Source organism: Salvelinus alpinus, chromosome 13, assembly GCF_045679555.1.
Source record: "Salvelinus alpinus chromosome 13, SLU_Salpinus.1, whole genome shotgun sequence".
Lineage (NCBI taxonomy): Eukaryota > Metazoa > Chordata > Actinopteri > Salmoniformes > Salmonidae > Salvelinus > Salvelinus alpinus.
The window spans coordinates 7,828,831-7,847,584 of NC_092098.1; the positions used below are offsets into that span (position 1 = coordinate 7,828,831).

The window sequence follows — 18,754 nt, forward strand, 5'->3', positions numbered from 1 at the left end:
CCTTCCTTAACCTGTCTCCTCCCCTTTAACAAGTGACACCAATAAGGGATCATAGCTCTCACCTGGATTCACCTGGTCAGTGTGTGTCATGGAAAGAGCAGGTGTTCTTGAATGTTTTGTTCACTCAGTGTATATCTCATGTATGAAAAATAACAAACATAACAAAACACAATGTTATTGATCAGTGGTGTAGTCACATCCCGAGTGGCTCAACAGTCTAAGGCACTGCATCTCAGTGCTAGAGGCGTCACTACAGACCCTGGTTCAAATGCAGACTGTATCACAACCGGCCGTAATAGGGAGTCCCACAGGGCGGCGCACAATTGGCCCAGCTTCGTCCGGGTTAGGGTTTGGCCTGGGTAGGCTGTCATTGTAAATAAGATTTTGTTCTTAACGGACTTAAGTTAAGAACTGGTTAAATAAAATATGAAAGGCTTTTATGTACACATATATACAGTAAATACATGTTGACAACACATCCTGTCTGAAATAGTGTGATGCATGTCTCGGGCAAGTGGGTGGAATGTTGTTGGATTGCACGGAGTCCATTGATTGAATACTGACTCATCAGGTTCTGTGGCTGGACATTAAACCTATTGGCCCAGCATAGAAAACATGGTCAAAACAAGATCAAGAGGTTACCACAAATTGTGAATGTCGTTTTTAAAACGTTCAGTCTTCTGGTTTATACTGTAGATGTTGATGAATTTTGGGGTATTTGAATTCACAAACCTCTAGCTCCAGCCCTGCAAACTCAGGCTGTAGATGTGTGGTTGAGGAGGGTTCTTCTGGTCCACTCATAAGCCAGGAATAGAGCTCCGTTGGAGGGGAAGGCCCGCAGGACGGTAGGGGTTAGGCCACAATACAGAGCAGGAACACCTGGAACAGGGGCAATACACCATCAAGCACATCATGGGTGGATAACAGCCCATACATGTGAAATCTAAAGGGGCTCAAACTACAAAGCCGAGGCACTACAGGAGATTGGTGGCACCTTAATTGGGGACGACGGCCTCATGGTAACGGCTGGAGCGGGAATACGTGGAACGGTATCAAGTACATCAAACACAGGGTTTCCATGTGCTTGATGCCGTTCCATTCGCGCCGCTCCAGCCGTTATTACGAGCCTGCACTACGAGGGACAATCCTAATCTTCTGTGAGCTAGTGAGTTCATTCATTTCTGTTATCTGGAAAAGAAAGCTGCCAACACTTGTAAATAAGCAAATGATAGGGCAAATAACGCAGTCAGAAGTTTATTGATGAACAGATTTGAGATTGACAGAACGCCACGCAGTTCAAAAGACTCTGGGGAATAGAATCAGATGATGAAAAATAACGTGGTATGTTATCTCACCTTCTGTCCTCATGATACAGAGCAGTGGTCTGATAAACCCAGCCTGCTTGCCTGACATAGATAGAACCTGGATTCTGGATTTGACTGAATCAATAGGGTACACTGCCAACCAAAAGGCGGCCCCACCAACTCCTCCACTGATTAACAGCGGGACAGCATCTATCAAACAACAACAAATACGAAAATCAGTTGCGTGAAGCTATATACCATAGACATCTATCGAATCTGGAGTTTGCTGAATAGCTAAATGAGAAGTTGAATCGCTTCAGTGGAGTCATAAGGAATGGACTCACCCGACTCATCCTTGGACTGGCCAGGCTTTGTAAAGAGGGTTCTGCAGATCTCATAGCCCCCAAAGAAGAGGAAGTATCCAGGCACCTCTCTGAGCCAGGTGCTGGTCATTCCCTGGAAGAGGCCTTGAGGACCATCTGTCTTCAATATGTCCCTCACCACTGACCAGGTGGAACTGCGAGGAGAGCACCAGAACACAGCCAAACACATCATCTATTATCACATCACACAACGTCTTACTTGTGCATTGTACCTTGTGCATAATGTGCTTTCGAGTAGAACCCTAAGGTAATATGGTTTCCTGAGACATATTTCATTCACCAACTTACACGTGTTTTTGGAAGATAAGCAAAAAGAGATGACCTGCCACCCACGTGTGTACTATTTGTGTTGAACCACAATGACAACATGATCCCGTTGTACTGTCCACAGAACAGTTGCGATGCTTACATGTGTGACGCAAGGGAGGTCTTTCCCACCATCCTCATCTCATGCACGGCCTGCATGTGACACTTCACCAGCTCTGTGGGACACAAAACCAGCGAGGAGAAGACAGACGCCAGGGACCCGGACAGGGCATTCTGCAGGTCACTGTGACAAAGACGTTATAGACAACGAGCGAGAGATTACAGGAGAGCAAAGAGAAACAGCAGCAAAACACAATAACAGATGAAGAGACCGCTTTGCATTTTTTAAAGCACTCAGCCAGACACATAGTGAAGGGGAGAGGGATGAGATGAGAATGTTAAGCCAGAGATCCTCTGTTGCCAACCTGAGGTGAGCCTCTTTTTCCAGCCCAAAGACTCTGCTGCTGGCAGGTCCCGTAGCAGGCGAAGAGTACAGTGTTCTCTGCCACGTTGGCCAGAAGAGCAGGCACACTTCCCTGGTAGAGCCCCCGAAGCCCGTCGTGGCGGTATGTCTTCAGGGAACAGTCCAAGAAGCCACAGTACAGGCTGGGGAACGTCTGCATCTTCACCTTGACCGTGTCGAAGGGCTGACCGCTCAGCACACACACGCAACACCCCCTATGTGAGAGGAGAGATTTCCAGAGTCACCATGAAGGACCTCTTCTTGCACTCTTTTATGTTCATGGTTAGAAAGTTAACATTTTCTGAATGACAGCCATCCTGTTCAGCTTTATCCGTCACTAGATGTTTCCACTGAACAACAAAACAACCTTGTGTTGTACGTGGGTCAGTCAAGAGTCATCAAGGCTTAAACCTATGGAAAAGTTTGTGATGCTAGGTAATTGAAGAAATTAAAGATACATTTTTTTTTCAAAGTTTTACTTGCCTGCTGCCCCAGCAGTGAGGTTTATGATTGCGTCGGTCATGGGATGTAATGTACATTCCTCCTCCACGCCCATTGTGTCCGGAGTCTCAGCGATGCACTCTCACTGACGTTGATGGATATGATGAAACATTTTGACTTATCAGGCAAACTTTTTGTTGGATAATAAATAACCTACAAAAGAGGAACGTGTTTAACTACACTGTGCAGCGTATTTGGTGTAGTGCATGTGGGGAAAGGTGGGTTGCAAATTATAGTCTCGAAACTCAATGGGAGGAGCTATTAAAAGAATGTATTATTAACATTGAAGATTAAATCCAGGATTCAATCAATTGCGGATAGTGGCTTTCCAGGGAGCACTTTCAGGGCCCAAAGCATACAATTTCTTAAAGATAAGAATACTTCTGAACAGCTAAATTCTTAAATTCTCAGAATTTTTACATTTTCCTATTAAGTGTAATAATTGGTTTCAACATTGCTACTAAAAGATGCATGCCTGTCACAAAATACCACAATGTTGCATAAAGTTGAATACATTTACCGCTAAAGGCCACAAAAATGCAATCGGTCATTTCCATAGAGGGAATAAATCAATTTGGATCCACACAGAATGTAAAAACGTAATTATTTATTTTTTAGATCAGAGGCATAGAAAACAAACTGTGCAGGTGCAAAGAAACTCCCACCTTGTCCAACAGATGTATTGTCACCATTGGTCAAGAGATGGAGGAATGTTAAAATCTAAAATGTCATTCCACGTATCCAAATTAACAACAAAACAGAACCCATTTCATCATCATTCCTTTCAGCCATAACACAGTGGAATGGATCTGTCCTGCCTCAAACACACAGGTGGTTGGCATAATAGGCCATGGCAATGTTACCTGAATACCTGATTGTCAGACTGGACATCTGCCTCAAGTCTATGGATTTTGTGTCTAGAAACACATACAATTCCCTCAAACGCAAACTTACAATTCCATGAAATGTGGATCCCTGTCAAATAGAAAAATAAAATCTAAATCTATTTCAATAACCACATAGTAGCATACACATCACCATACAAGTATTGTATAGGGTAATAACCCTTATGCCATCACTGTGAATAGGTTTGTTCAACTGAAAAAAGCAAAGGGATCAGGAAAAACACTGCAGAGCAAAGTGTTAATGACTCAAAATGACAGCCAGAAAGAAACTACAGCGAGAAACCAGTTTCAAAACCAATTTGATGTTTTCTTCTGGGACAGGTGAACCCTACAGATATGTGTGCTCACATCTACATTGCCAGTGTCTTAAACCACAATACCCTTTTCTATTAGTCATCCTCATCTTCCTCATCGTCGTCTTCGTCGTCTCCTGCCCCGCCCAGTTCCCATTTTCCTCCGTTGTAATCTGCCACATCCTAGAAACAGTAAGCAAAGGTGTCTTAAATAAAAGTCACATTTTCAATCCCTTGGAAGAAATCACAGGTTCTCATATTTAGCCAGTGATTCCTTGCATATAGGGTCTGACACCACAGTCAGACCACTTAGTGGTAAAAATACCCTTCAATTAAATTTCCTTTGAGACAAATAAAGATTCCCAAATGGCATTACCTTTTGGTATTTTTCCTTGAGTTTGTTGGCTTTGGCAATATATGGCTGCTTATTGGAGTCTGTCAAATTGTTCCACATCTCTCTAAGCTTCTTGGCCACATCCCCAACGCCAAAGCTTGGGTGTTGGGCTTTGATCTTGGGGTGCTGCTCAGCACAGAAATTAAAGAACCCTGATCTGTATAAGAGAAGGAGTACAGTCATTAATGCTGGTTGCAGGACTTCAAAAATGTATCATACTTTGTTTTGAATTGTCCAGGGCCGGTCCTGGGCATAAGTGGTCGCTTAAGGCCCCAACCCAAATTCACAATTCTGCTGAGAGTTAGTAGAATACACAAGGTGCAATTTTGAAATTTGGTAGCGCATCAGCAGTATCTCATGTAATGGCAGTCACTGACAATCACTCAAGTAGTTCATGTCAGCTAAAAATGGGTTTGTATTAGTAAGTTAGTCTAGCCAGCTATCTACACCTTGTAGTAATTACTGACCAGGCAAACAGGGCATGTGTCCAGGGGCCCTGACCTCCAGGGGGCCCCCATTGATTTCGTTAGGTACTCTCACTCAGATATCATATGAACATGGCAAAAGGCAAAATGTGTAGAATTACAGGAATTTAGCTTTAAAACTTCTCTCCACCCCATGGCAAAATTGGTAGAAATGCATGAAAATATTATGAAGGAAAAAAATTTACCATTGGGGGGCACAGGCCCACCCACTTGGGAGCCAGGCCAAGCCAATCAGAATGAGTTGTTCCCCACAAAGCGAAATAGCTTTGTACGTATGGAACATTTCTGGTATCTTTTATTTCAGCTCATGAAACATGGGACCAACACTTAACATTTACATCTTTGTTCAGTGTAGTTTTAAAAACAGCCAAATTCTCTCCAATCCCTGCAATTCTACACATTTTGCCGTGAACTTTACTTTAAAACTGAAATTCCTCTCCACTGTCAAGAGGGGGACCACAAATGTTTACCCCGCGAGTTGGGGGGCCCCCAAACCAAATCTCTCGCTTAGGGCCCGCAAAACATACGGCCGACTCTGGAATTGTCTATAATAAATCAGCATAAACCAATATACACTGAGAATACCAAGCATTAGGAACACCTTCCTAATATTGAGTTGCGCATAGATGATTACAGTATTTTAGGAATAGACCTACGGAGGTCTCTCTGGAACACTAGGATCCTTCTTGACCCTCTTCACAGGAGGACCATAGCTCATCATTTCCAAATCATAGCGAGCTGTGTCCTGCTTCGCCTGGTCCCCAAACTTTGACTTCTCCTTTGGAGACATGGTCTGCAAAAAAAATAAAAATAAATAAGTGTGCCAAATAAAATGTTAAGATAGTGTATTTCATTGAAAACATTTATCATGACACCTGAAAAGGTTTACTCAACTCTCCATGCTGCTCCTAAAATCAAAGTAGGAAACTATGTGCCAGTTTATTCAAGAAAAGACATTGTAATCTCATCCACCACCAAAACACACATCCATGACTAATTTGAATAAATGATTTGTAGTGCGTGTTGGTGATGCAACTCATATAGGTGTAACAGGCTTAGGACCACGTCAACAGATAATAGTATCCTAAAGAATATATATGAGACTGGAAATAAGGTGTCTGGTTCGTGGACAGCGTCGCTCAGAATTGATTGAACATATAAAAATACATCCGTTTGTTGGTATCAAAAATTATAATTTCATACAAAAATAACCACTCACATATACACTACATGGCCAAACGTATGTGGACACCTGCTCGTCAAACATCTCCTTCCAAAATCACGGGCATTTATATGGAGTTGGTCCGCTCTTTGCTGCTATAACAGCCTCCAGTCTTCTGGGAAGGCTTTCCACTAGACGTTGGAACATTGCTGCAGGGACTTGCTTCCACTCAGCCACAAGAGCATTAAATGAGGTTAAGCACTGATGTTGGGCGATTAGGCCTGGCTTGCAGTCGACATTCCAATTCATCCCAAAGGTGATCGATGGGGTTGAGATCAGGGTTCTGCCGGCTAGTCAAGTTATTTCACACCGATCTCGACAAACCATTTCTGTATAGATCTCACTTTGTGCACGGGGGCATTGTCATGCTGAAATAGGAGAGGGCCTTCTCCAAACTGTTGCAAGTACAGAATCGTCTAAAATGTAATTGTATGCTGTAGTGTTAAGATTTCCCTTCACTGGAACTACGGGGCCTAGGCCGAAACATGAAAAACAGCCCCATACCATTATTCCGCCTCCACCAAACTTTACAGTTGACACTGCATTTGGGCAGGTAGTGTTCTCCTGGCATCCGCCAAACCCAGATTCATCGGTCGGACTGACTTGTTGGAAAGGTTTCATCCTATGACGGTGCCACGTTGAAAGTCACTGAGCTCTTCAGTAAGGCAATTCTACTGCCGATGTTTGTCTATGGAGATTGCATGGCTGTGTGCTCAATTTCATACACCTGTCAGCAACGGGTGTGGCTTAAATAGCTGAATCCACTAATTTGAAGGGGTGTCCACATACTTGTAGTGTACATCATCCATCACAAACATGTGGAATTACATTGATCACACTCACTCATTACCCAGTACAAGACCACACACAGGCCTAGCCACAGCTTAAAACTATTAATTTAACTAGAATACATAACTAGAAACACAGTGCAATGCATTCACTAAACCTCCCTGAGTAACAATGAGCAGCAGTCCTCCACTTCAAAAGAACCACCACCATGAGGCTACTAACCTTACAAATGGTGAAAAATAAAATGTTTCTAAATAACCCAAAATAATGATTACACACACACAGAGCCATAGAGAAATTAAATAAGTGACAGATACAAACTACATTTCAAAACCAAAAAGCCTGTGAAATCCTCCTTTTTCCCCTCTAGCTAAGCAGCATGACTTGCCCCACAACACAAACTTTACAAAACGATCAAATATACTGAACAGAAATATAAAACGCAACATACAACAATTTCAATGATTTTACTGAGTTAGTTCATGTAAGGAAATCAGTCAATTGAAATAAATAAATTAGGCCCTAATCTATGGATTTCACATGGGTGGGCATAGGCCAACCCACTTGGGCGCCAGGCCCAGTCAATCAGAATGAGTTTTTCCCCACAAAAGGGCTTTATTAGACAGAAATACTCCTCAGTTTCATCAGCTGTCCAGGTGGCTGGTCTCAAGACGATCCCGCAGGTGAAGAAACCAGATGTGGAGGTCTTGGGCTGGCTTGGTTACACATGGTCTGCAGTTGTGAGGCCGGTTGGACCTACTGCCAAATTCTCTAAAACGATGTTGGAGGCAGCTTATGGTAGAGAAATTAATATTCAATTTTCTGGCAACAGCTCTGGTGGACATTCCTGCAGTCAACATGCCAACCGCATGCTCCCTCAAAACATCTGTGGCATTGTGTTGTGACAAAACTGCACATTTTAGAGTGGCCTTATTATCCCCAACACAAGGTGCACCTGTCCAATGATCATGCTGTTTAATCAGCTTATTGATATGGTTCAACTGTCAGGTTGATGGATTATCTTGGCAGTACGTAGGAGAAATGCTCACTGACAGGGATATAAACAAATTTGTACACAACGTTTGAGAGAAAAAAGCTTTTTGTGCGTATGGAAAATGTCTGGTATCTTTTATTTCAGCTCATGAAACATGGGACCAACACTTTACATGTTGCGTTTATATTTTTGTTCAGTATAGTAAAACCACTAACTAACCGTTAGTAGTAGTAATGATAAAGTGCATAGGTTTATACAGTTGAAGTCGGAAGTTTACATACACGTAGGTTGGAGTCAATTAAAACACTCCACAAATGCCTAAATTGCCAAAACTATGGTATGTAACCGACTTGCATGACACAAGTAACTTTTCCAACAATTGTTTACAGACAGATTATTTCACTGTATCACAATTTCAGTGGGTCAGAAGTTTACATACACTAAATTGACTGTGCCTATAAATAGTTTGGAAAATTCAGAAAATGTAATGGCTTTAGAAGCTTCTGATAGGATAATTGACATCATTTGAGTCAATTGGAGATGTACCTGGATGCATTTCAAGGCCTACCTTCAAACTCTGTGCCTCTTTGCTTGACATCGTGGGAAAATCAAAAGAAATCAGCAAAGACCTCATTTTTTGTTGTCCACATCCACAAGTCTGGTTCATCTTTGGGAGCAATTTCCAAACGCCTGAAGGTACCACGTTCATCTGTACAAACAATAGTAAGCAAGTATAAACACCATGGGACCACGCGGTCGTCATACCGCTCAGGAAGGAGACGCGTTCTGTCTCCTAGAGAAGACCATACTTTGGTGCGAAAAGTGCAAATCAATCCCAGAACAACAGCAAAGGACCTTGTAAAGATTCTGGAGGAAACCGGTACAAAAGTATCTATATCCACAGTAAAACGAGTTCTATATTGACATTACCTGAAAAGAATGAGAAACATTATCCAAACATGCATTTCTTACAGGCTGCCAATATATTACAAACAATTGCTTTCAATAGGACCTGTGGTCTGCCTACCTGCGTTGCTTGTTTGAGATCAGTCACACGATCCCACGTCGGTTCGCTTATAGCGGAGTACACAGCCTCGCGCTAGCTCACTGCGAGACCGGTCTGATTGGATAGTCGATTTGAAATAACCTCCTCTAGTATGGATTGGTTTACTTAATATCAACTTGGAGAGCACATACAGCAGGCTATTTAAACTGTATATAGCTGACATTCCAACTTCAATTGGACCAACACGCAAAGCGTCATGCCAAAACCATGCGTTTGTTACAACAATGTGCAACATATTTTCTTCGGTAATCGAATACTGGGTATATTAACGTCATGTGCAAAAATGTAGCCTGTCGACATTTTGTTGGTGGTAAATTTAATACGCAATATGACGTTTATTTAATTAGCCTAATTGAAAACTACCACACACTATATCATGAAGGGAAAAGTAGGAAGAGAAAATTATGAGACTGGAACATTCTGTTGGTGACTTGTTTTGAATAGCAGGCTAATGATTGGTTTGCAATGGTTACAGTTAGCCACTGTCACTGATTCCTTCCAAACCACTCTTTGTTGAATGTGCGATTTCCAAATTGTTGTGTAATGTTTATGGCCAATGAGCACCGATATGTTTTATCTATATACACTAGGTGCACCATGCTTATCTCTCACAGGGTGCAGCCATCTTGCCTAGACTCTTGTGTGTTCCACAGTGAACGAGCTATGCAGTAACTAGCTTAACAAGAACGGCCCAGTGCGGGACTAAGCACACTTCTCACATCCTGCCAACATCTCCACAAATAGTAGAATAAACTATAACGTGGCTTGAGTTACAGCCTACCCACACGTACAGTATAAGCAAAGATTGAGCTCACGTGTGTGAGAGTTTGTGTGCACTGCCCCTCCTCCCACAATCAGGCAGTTCACACCTCGTTTACATATTCCCTTCCCTGCAAGATGGCGCCTCTGCGTCTAGCTCCTAAGCAACTTTGCAGTATTTTGCTTTTTTACTGTTTTATTTCTTACATTATTAGTCCAGAAAGTTTATTATTACATACAGCCGGAAATAACTTTTGGATATCAGAGCGGCGCTAACTCACCAGCATTACGACTTTCCCGAATTTACGAATTTAAGTTCCTACCCCCCAGGGTAATTGAACTTATCCCAAAGGCTGCTCCAAGACGCCACTGGCGGAGAAGAGGTATTTGGAGTGGACTTCTAGTCCGACTCAGGAGGCGTGCTCACCATCCACCGCGTCCGAGTATATTACTTGCTAATGTTCAGTCTCTGGACAATAAAGTAGATGAGCTCAGGGCAAGGATCTCCTTCCAGAGAGACATCAGGGACTGTAACATACTCTGTTCCACGGAATCATGGCTCTCCCCGGATATACTGTCCCTGTCCATACAGCCAGCTGGGTTCTCAGTATATCGTGCAGCCGGGAATATAGAACTCTCTGGGAAGAAGAAAAGAGGGGTTAACTATTAACTACTCATGGTGTGTTTGTGATAACGTATAGCATTGGTGCCCAGGACATTGATCGCGGTCAACCGGTCGATAAAAGTTTTTAAACTGTATGCACTAAAAATATACATTTTCCCAATTCACCTCGTTAGGAAGAGGGTGGAAAAAGTAGCTCCTATGTAACTAAAGTCAGGGCACCCCTGACGTACAGAAACTCAACCTAGAATACCTCACAATCAAATGCCGACCGTATTACCTCCCAAGAGAATTCTCTTCGGGTTATAGTCACACAGCCATGTTTATTCCCCCTCAAGCCGATACCACGACAGCCCTCAAGGAACTACACTGGACTTTGTGCAAACTGGAAACCACATATCCTGAGGCAACATTTATTGTAGCTGGGGATTTTAACAAAGCAATTTTGAGGAAAATGCTACCGAAGTTCTATCAACACATTGACTCTAGTACTCGCGCTGCTATAAACACTCGGCCACTGCTACTCCAACTTCCGGGATGCCTACAAGGTCCTCCCATGCCCTCCTTTCGGCAAATCAGATCATGACTCCATTTTAATCATCCCTTCCTATAGGCAGAAACTCAAACAGAAAGTACCCATGCTAAGGTCTATTCAACGCTAGTCTGACCAAATCGGAATCCGTGCTTCAATATTGTTTTGATCACGTGGACTGGGATTTGTTCCGGCTAGCCTCTGAGAATGACATCGACGTATACACTGACATGGTGACTGAGTTCATCAGGAACTGTATAGCGGATGTTGTTCCCACTGTGACTATTAAAACCTACCCAAATCAGAAACCGTGGATAGATGGCAGCATTCGCTCTAAACTGAAAGCGCGAACCACAACATTTAACCACGGCAAGGTGACTGGGAATATGGTTGAATACAAACAGTGTAGTTATTCCCTCCGTAAGGGACAAAGTGGAGTCGCAATTCAACGGCTCAGACACGAGACGAATATGGCAGGGTCAATAGACAATCACGGATTACAAAGGGAAAACCAGCCTCGTCGCGGACACCGACGTCTTGCTCCCGGACAAGCTAAACACCTTCTTCGCCCGCTTTGAGGATAACACAGTGCCACCAATGCGGCCCGCTCCCAAGGACTGTGGGCTCTCGTTCTCCGTGGCCGACGTGCGTAAGACATTTAAACGTGTTAACCCTCACAGGGCTGCCGGCCCAGACAGCATCCCTAGCCGCGTCCTCAGAGCATGCGCAGACCAGCTGGCTGGAGTGTTTACGGACATATTCAATCTCTCCCTATCCCCAGTCTGCTGTCCCCACTTGCTTCAATATGTCCACCATTGTTCCTGTACCCAAGAAAGAAAAGAAAACAGAACTAAATGAGTATCGCCCCATAGCACTCACTTCTGTCATCATGAAGTGCTTTGTGAGGCTAGTTAAGGATCATATCACCTCTACCTTACCTGACACCCTAGACCCACTTCAATTTGCATCCCCCCCAAATAGATCCACAGACGATGCAATCGCCATCGCACTGCACACTGCCCTATCCCATGTGGACAAGAGGAATACCTATGTAAGAATGCTATTCATTTACTATAGCTCAGCCTTCAACTCCATAGTACTCCCTCCAAGCTCATCATTAAGCTCGAGGCCCTGCGTCTGAATCCCACCCTGTGCAACTGGGCCAGGACTTCCTGAACGGGCCGCCCCCAGGTGGTGAAGGTAGGAAACAACTCCTCCACTGCTGATTGTCAACACAGGGGCCACACAAGGGTGTGTGCTCAGCTCCCTCCTGTACTCCCTGTTCACCCATGATTGCGTGGACACCCATGCCTCCAACTTAATCATCAATTTTGCAGACGACAACAGTTGTAGGCCTGATTATCAACAATGACGAGACAGCCTACAGGGAGGTGGTGAGGGCCCTGGCGGAGTGGTGCCAGTTAAATAACCTCTTCCTCAACTTCAACAAAACAAAGGAGCTGATTGTGGACTTCAAGAAACAGCAGAGAAAGCACGCCCCTAACCACATCGACGGGACCGCAGTGGAGAAGGTACACATCACCGACGATCTGAAATGGTCCACCCACACAGACAGTGTGGTAAAGAAGGCACAACAGCTCACAGGAAGGCCAAAAAGATCATCAAGGACATCAACCACCCGAGCCACGGCCCATTCACCCCGCTACTATCTATAAGGCAAGGTCAGTACAGGTGCATCAAAGCTGGGACCGAGAGACTGAAAAACAGCTTCTATCTCAAGGAGTAACTGGCTACCACCCAGTTACTCAACCCTGCACCTTATCGGCTGCTGCCCTATATACATAGACATGGAATCCCTGGTCACTTTAATAATGTTTACATACTGCTTTACTCATTTCATATGTATAAACTGTATTCTATTCTACTGTATTTTAGTCAATGCCACTCTGACATTGCTTATTTATATATTTTTTAACTCCATTCTTTTACTTTAGATTTGTGTGTATTGTTGTGAATTGTTAGATATTACTGCACTGTTGGAGCTAGGAACACAAGCATTTCGCTACACCCGCAATAACATCTGCTAAATATGTGACCAATAAAATTTGATTTGAGACTAAGGCTGGTACTGTAGGTCTGTAGTACTTGACTATTACAGTATTGAGCTGTGTATACTATAGACACATAGTAATCACACTGTTGGCTTCACTTTCACAGAGAAACTATATAGCTATTATGGTGTTTCATTGTGAGAGATGCAGGGTACCCCTGCCTACGGGGATGCACACTCTGCCTGCATGACCTGTCTTGGGTTAGATCACACATGGAGAGCGCTTAGAGAACCCAATAGTTATTTAGCCTACTCTTCCTTTGGAGAATGCATGCGCTTAGCATGCCTGGAGAGGATGAGGGCCTCAGTACAGTCCTCCCCGGCTGGTGACTGTATTCCGCCCTTGCGGCAGCACCCCCCCCCATCTAAATCCCCCATCCAAACTTAGTATGGCTGAGGAGTTGATCGGCCTTGAATGTCAGGCGGAAAGCCTGCGGGAAGAAGTGGACGCTTTATGGGGGGTGATGATGGCGACTACACCCTCTCTCTCCACGCTGGAGACGAGTTGGGTGACAGTGCTTCAGTGTTTCGAGCACATCGGGGATCAATGTGCTGGAGCTCAAGGCGGTTCACCTGGCACAGTTCCTGCCCTACTTGGAAGGGAAGCATGTCGTGATCATATCAGACAACACCACGGTAGTGGCATATATCAATCACCAGGGGGGACTGAGATCACGGCACCTCCACAAAATGGCTCAGGAGCTCTTGCTGTGGGCTCAGAACCGCTTAGCGTCATTGCAGGCAGCGCACATCCCCGGGGTCTTGAATCGGGCAGCGGACATGCTTTTGAGAAATGGCCCTCCGGAGAGGGACTGGAGTCTACACCCTCAGGTGATGTTACAGCTGTGGGAAAGGTTCGGGAGAGCGCAAGTGGACCTGTTTGCATCTCAGGAGAACACTCATTGTCCCAGCTGGTTCTCGATGTCGGACATTGTCGGACATTCTAGGCCCTCTGGGTTTGGACAGCCTCACTGACGATTGGCCGGCAACGACACTTTATGCGTTCCCACCATTTCCCCTGATCACAGCTACGCTAGAAAGGGTCCGTTTGAAGGGCAAGGGCAAGCGGCTAATCCTGATAGCCCCATACTGGCCGAGACGACCATGGTTCAGCCTCCTGTTGTCCCTCCTCTCTGGGACACCATGGCAGCGGCCGCTGAGACCCGACCTGCTCTCTCAGACTCGGGGGACACTCTGGCATCCGGACGCTCCACCAATGTGTCATATCAAATGCGGTGTGGCATTTTCTGTACTTGGTGTGAGGATCATAATGTTGTCCCCGAGTCGTGTGATTTACAAAAGTTTTTACACTTTTTACAATCACTGCTTGATGTTGGCTGAGCGGCATCTACGTTGAGTGTGTATTTAGCCACAATTTCGGCGTGCCATGACAATGGCCCAGAGGGACCCATGGGTGGCTACCGATTGCTCTCCGAGTTTATGAACGGAGTTAGACGTCTGTGTTCAGCGAAGGCCCGTTCGGTGCCAAACTGGGACCTTGACATGGTGCTGTAAGCACTTGCTAGGCCACCCTCGAGACCCTGGGGTTAGCGTCTTTGAAGCACCTATCCATAAAGGTGGCATTCCTGTTGGCTATTAGCTCTACTAAGAGGGTTAGTGAACTTCATGCTCTTTCAGTGAGCGCTAAATGTTTCCGAATGTGTGCAGACAAGGGGAGTCTTATCCTCCGGCCTAAACTCTATTTCTTGCCAAAGGTCCTGTCTGACAGACATGTGAACCGGCCCTTACATTTGTCCGTATACACATCTCCCATGGCTGTGAGTGGATTGGGTTTTTCCCCAAGTGTGCCTTGCCCAGTGAGGGCACTATAAACTTACTTTATACGGACTAAGACAATACGACAGTCAGATCAGCTGTTCGTGTGTTATGGTCAGAGACTTCTGGGGAAGAGCCTATCGAAACAGAGACTCTCACGTTGGATTGTGGACACTATTACTTCAGTATATCAGCTGGCCGGCTGGACTTTGCCGTCTGCTGTGGCGGCGCATTCTATTAGAGGAGTAGCTACATCGTGGGCCCTGCTTTGAGGAGTTCCCCTTGCTAGGTCCTATCGAGTGAATGTTGCTGCAGCCAACCAGGTTGGGCTGTGTTGGGTGTTGCCTCCACTTCCCTAAAGGGAGATGGAGGGGGTACAGCCACCATGACTGCCTTGAGCTCAGTCCAACGGGATTTTGCTCCTGCCTGGCCATGCCTAGTTCACCGATTCATCTGGTATTGTGATACCATATTGGATTGATCCGATTTATATAGTGCGACATAACGAAGGCTACGCATGTAACAATGGTTATGTGAGCTATTGGATCACTCCAATCGTCTTGTCGATGATCTACGGTGCCTCAAAGGACACAAGGTGGGATTAGTGCAGTGGCAGCTATTTAAGGGGATCAGCCACAGCACTACCAGGTACACGGAAATAATCTGAAATTCTTACTTGGAATGTACTGTATCCTGCCGAGCAGAAGGATACCATATTGGAGTGATTCAATAGCTCACATAACCGTGGTTACATATGTAACCTTCATTTTGTATTGCAACACGCTTGCTGTTGTTAGCAATTTCTTTGAAAATAACTTGTGTGTGGAATTGACAGCATTTTAGCAACATGAAATCTTAAAATCTGTTCATATACCCCCAGGAAGAATTACACTTTTTAAAAACCATTCTCTGACAAGCGACCACTTAGATATGGTCACGTTTTCATAAATTCATAGAATGTTTGGGAATGACATATAGTAAGGCATTTGTGAATATTCTATAGCAAAATAGAATGAGAAAGCGGCCATGCATTTGGACAATTAATAGATACTGCAGTAAATAAAACCGGTGCACTATAGCTTATCAGAGCTACAGTAGGTCTTTAAACAAACAAGCCATTTGCCACATGGGTACTTCTCATTTGGGAACTTTACAGTCCTATTGATCAACCAACCATGAAAAGGTAGGATCTCTCTCCCTCTGTTGTGCACATCAACAACAACAAATCAACAACTAATGCTAGCCAGAGCAAGATGAGCTAAAATCTAACGAAGGAACATTAGTTAAAGCCTCAAAATAGCACTGATAAACGATGGGGAATTGTAGCCTTCTCGTCCTTCTGCAGCTTACCTGCCAATGCATGCTTGTCCCAACCAAGCACCCAAGATAGCATGCTAGCCAACTTTAGCAAGTTAACAAGCTACTTCCAGACACAAATGAGAGAATGCCTCTCTGACCATTTTACTCACCGTATCAGAGCTGGTTAGGATGTTTACATGTTATCTTGTACTTTTCCCCCTACGTTTACTGACACCAGTCATATTCAGCAGGTGTTGCACGTTCATAAATTCATCAGTTCTGTGCTCTGGCACACTCAGACGAGAGTGCTCTGAAATCAGAGTAGCATATCTCTCTGTATTCACTCTGGCTAACTGGATAACAGTCTTTAAAGTTCTTGCTAGCTAACCAAATTACACCTGCATCTCTAGCTGTGTATAGCCACCGAAAAACGGTATGAGGGGGAAAAGTCAGTCACTCACCCACTCCTCCAATGGCATGACATCCTCCTAGCAGCTAACTAGCTAACGTTAGGTTCTGTGTTTTTAGCCTGCTATATAAATAGATACGTTAGGCTATTAGCCACGTTTATGACTGACTGTGATCAATGCCTTGCTAGTTTGATTGTATTGACATTTCCAGCGTGAGTTACATTTGTCTGTTTTTGTCCAGAATATTGAGTCATTGAAACAGTGCATCCCGAATGGAGGCAGCAATGTACCAGGCCAGCTGTTATTTACAACCTGATAGAAATATTTTCTGGACTACCAAGAAATGTATTTGTGAATGATATCAATCATGCATTGAACTGCATCCATCTATTCAGCCAACAATGCCTTACTGAACGCCATGGAACATTGAGTCAAATAGAACCTCATTTTTGAATAGTTAAAACGGTGTCAGTTCCACTTTAAACTTTAGATCACCAACTTACTTTGTGTACTAAACGTGAATTGCTTTTTTGCCAAGGAAAGTAATTGTTGTACATTTTGATTGGGAAATGCTTAATGGTTGTGTTTTTGTGTTCTTATGATTGGGACCTACTGGCTTATTATGAGTTTATGGACTGCTTATCCTTTAACATCATGCTTTGTGTGACTGCTGTCTTTCCATCGGCCCTATGCAGTGGTGTAGTGGTGACTGGAGAAGCGGGTATACTAAAATGTTGGCAAAAAGTTCCCAAATGGCCAGCCCAGCGAAGGAAAGGCACCCTGTGTGAAAAATCCTGTTTTTCTGTGTTGATTTTTGTTTTCCTATAGATTTTCAGGTTTTCATTCTCAAAATCACACTTTCTTTTAATATATATTTTTTGAATGATGGTCTAAGTCCACAATAATGCTTAAATCACATCTATCTGATTGGGTGGGCCTGTCCATCCAGGCCCATCAACCCATCCCTTTTTTAAAAAGTAACCTTTATTTAACTAGGCAAGTCAGTTAAGAACAAATTCTTATTTTCAATGACGGCCTAGGAATAGTGGGTTAACTGCCTTGTTCAGGGGCAGAACGACAGATTTGTACCTTGTCAGCTCTTGGATTCGAACTTGCAACCTTTCGGTTACGGTTAGTAGTCCAACTCCCTAACCACAGGCTACGCTGCCGCCCCACTCTGGAGTCGGTATACACTCTGGAGTCGGTATACACTCTGGAGTCGGTATACACTCTGGAGTCGGTATACACTCTGGAGTCGGTATACACTCTGGAGTCGAGGACTAAAAGAGGAAGAGAGGGCATTCCAGATTCTGGCTCAGAAAAACATGTCCAAGAAACCTTAAGATACCGCTCAGACTCAAAATGAACCCAGTGGATGCCCATTTTTATTACATTTCATTCTCAAAACAACTGTGGACCACTAGAGAGAAATTCTAGAATCTATGAAATGGGGCCTGACGGGAATGTAAGTATTGATAGACGAGGAGCTGTTCACACGGGAGGTAATGAAAAGCACCGAACCATCCAAAATCTGCGAAACGTCTGGCATGAAGAGTTCTTCTCCGCTTTCCCTGGTATCGAGGTTGACTTCACTAAGCACCTTCATTGCTTAGGGAAGACAACGCATGGACGTCAAAGGGAAGTTTCATGAATATCAAATTGTGTTACGCTAATTTCCAATTCGGACGTGTGACTTCTTGACACTGACTTTTTAATCCTGCAGCTGCACTACTACTCCAATCCCAATTTCCGCCAACCATTCAAACATCTCCTGTCACGAATGAAGAGATGTGTGCAGGTCAAAAGGCACAAGACTTGGCATAGGGAGGGAGAAATCAGGTAACAGCAATGAGACCAGCGCTGGTCACCAGCATAGCCCAAGCATTGCAGATACAAGCAGTGTGACTCCGACTGGGCTGAACTGGGGAGCTCCACTCCCAAGCACTTCAGCCATATCGTTGGCACCAGACCTTTGCACTTCAGGCCAGGAGGCTGAAGAACACAGCAACAGCAGCCCAAGCACCGGTTGACTAACCAGTTCTCAAAGCAGAATGCTCGAGCAGCTTGTCTAGCCCAGCTCCAGACCCACATGACCACCACCTGGATATCCTTCGTTCTTCCATTAGTGATGGCATGGCACCCTTGCCCTCTTAACTCCTCACTGCCACAGGGATTCACCT

General features: G+C 44.4%; 1 protein-coding gene and 1 pseudogene across 2 annotated transcripts; both read right to left on the reverse strand.

Annotated features, from left to right (window-relative positions):
• Positions 1–754: 754 nt before the first annotated feature.
• LOC139538015 (mitochondrial ornithine transporter 1-like) lies at positions 755–3,139 on the reverse strand (annotated as a pseudogene).
• A 410-nt stretch (positions 3,140–3,549) lies between these two features.
• LOC139536947 (high mobility group protein B3-like) lies at positions 3,550–9,397 on the reverse strand. 2 transcript variants are annotated; one of them, XM_071337705.1, is made up of 5 exons: positions 9,067–9,397; positions 8,608–8,748; positions 5,691–5,827; positions 4,532–4,706; positions 3,550–4,338 (listed from the first exon to the last, which is right to left on the reverse strand). In XM_071337705.1, exons 2-5 carry the CDS (start codon positions 8,746–8,748, stop codon positions 4,252–4,254), a joined length of 540 nt encoding a protein of 179 aa, XP_071193806.1. In that variant the 5' UTR covers positions 9,067–9,397; the 3' UTR covers positions 3,550–4,251. The 2 variants fall into 2 exon arrangements, with proteins under 2 accessions (XP_071193806.1, XP_071193805.1); XM_071337704.1 differs by lacking the exon at positions 9,067–9,397 and adding an exon at positions 8,970–9,040.
• Between the last annotated feature and the right edge of the window lie 9,357 nt (positions 9,398–18,754).

What these genes read in the sequence shown, in the direction of transcription:
- LOC139536947 (XM_071337705.1), bottom strand. Translation starts at nt 8,748, where the DNA reads ATGAACGTGGTACCTTCAGGCGTTTGGAAATTGCTCCCAAAGATGAAC. An exon ending in AAGAGGCACAGAGTTTGAAG is followed by an intron (nt 5,828 to 8,607) that starts GTAGGCCTTGAA and finishes TTTTTTTTGCAG; the next exon opens with ACCATGTCTCCAAAGGAGAA. An exon ending in TCAAGGAAAAATACCAAAAG is followed by an intron (nt 4,339 to 4,531) that starts GTAATGCCATTT and finishes TACTGTTTCTAG; the next exon opens with GATGTGGCAGATTACAACGG.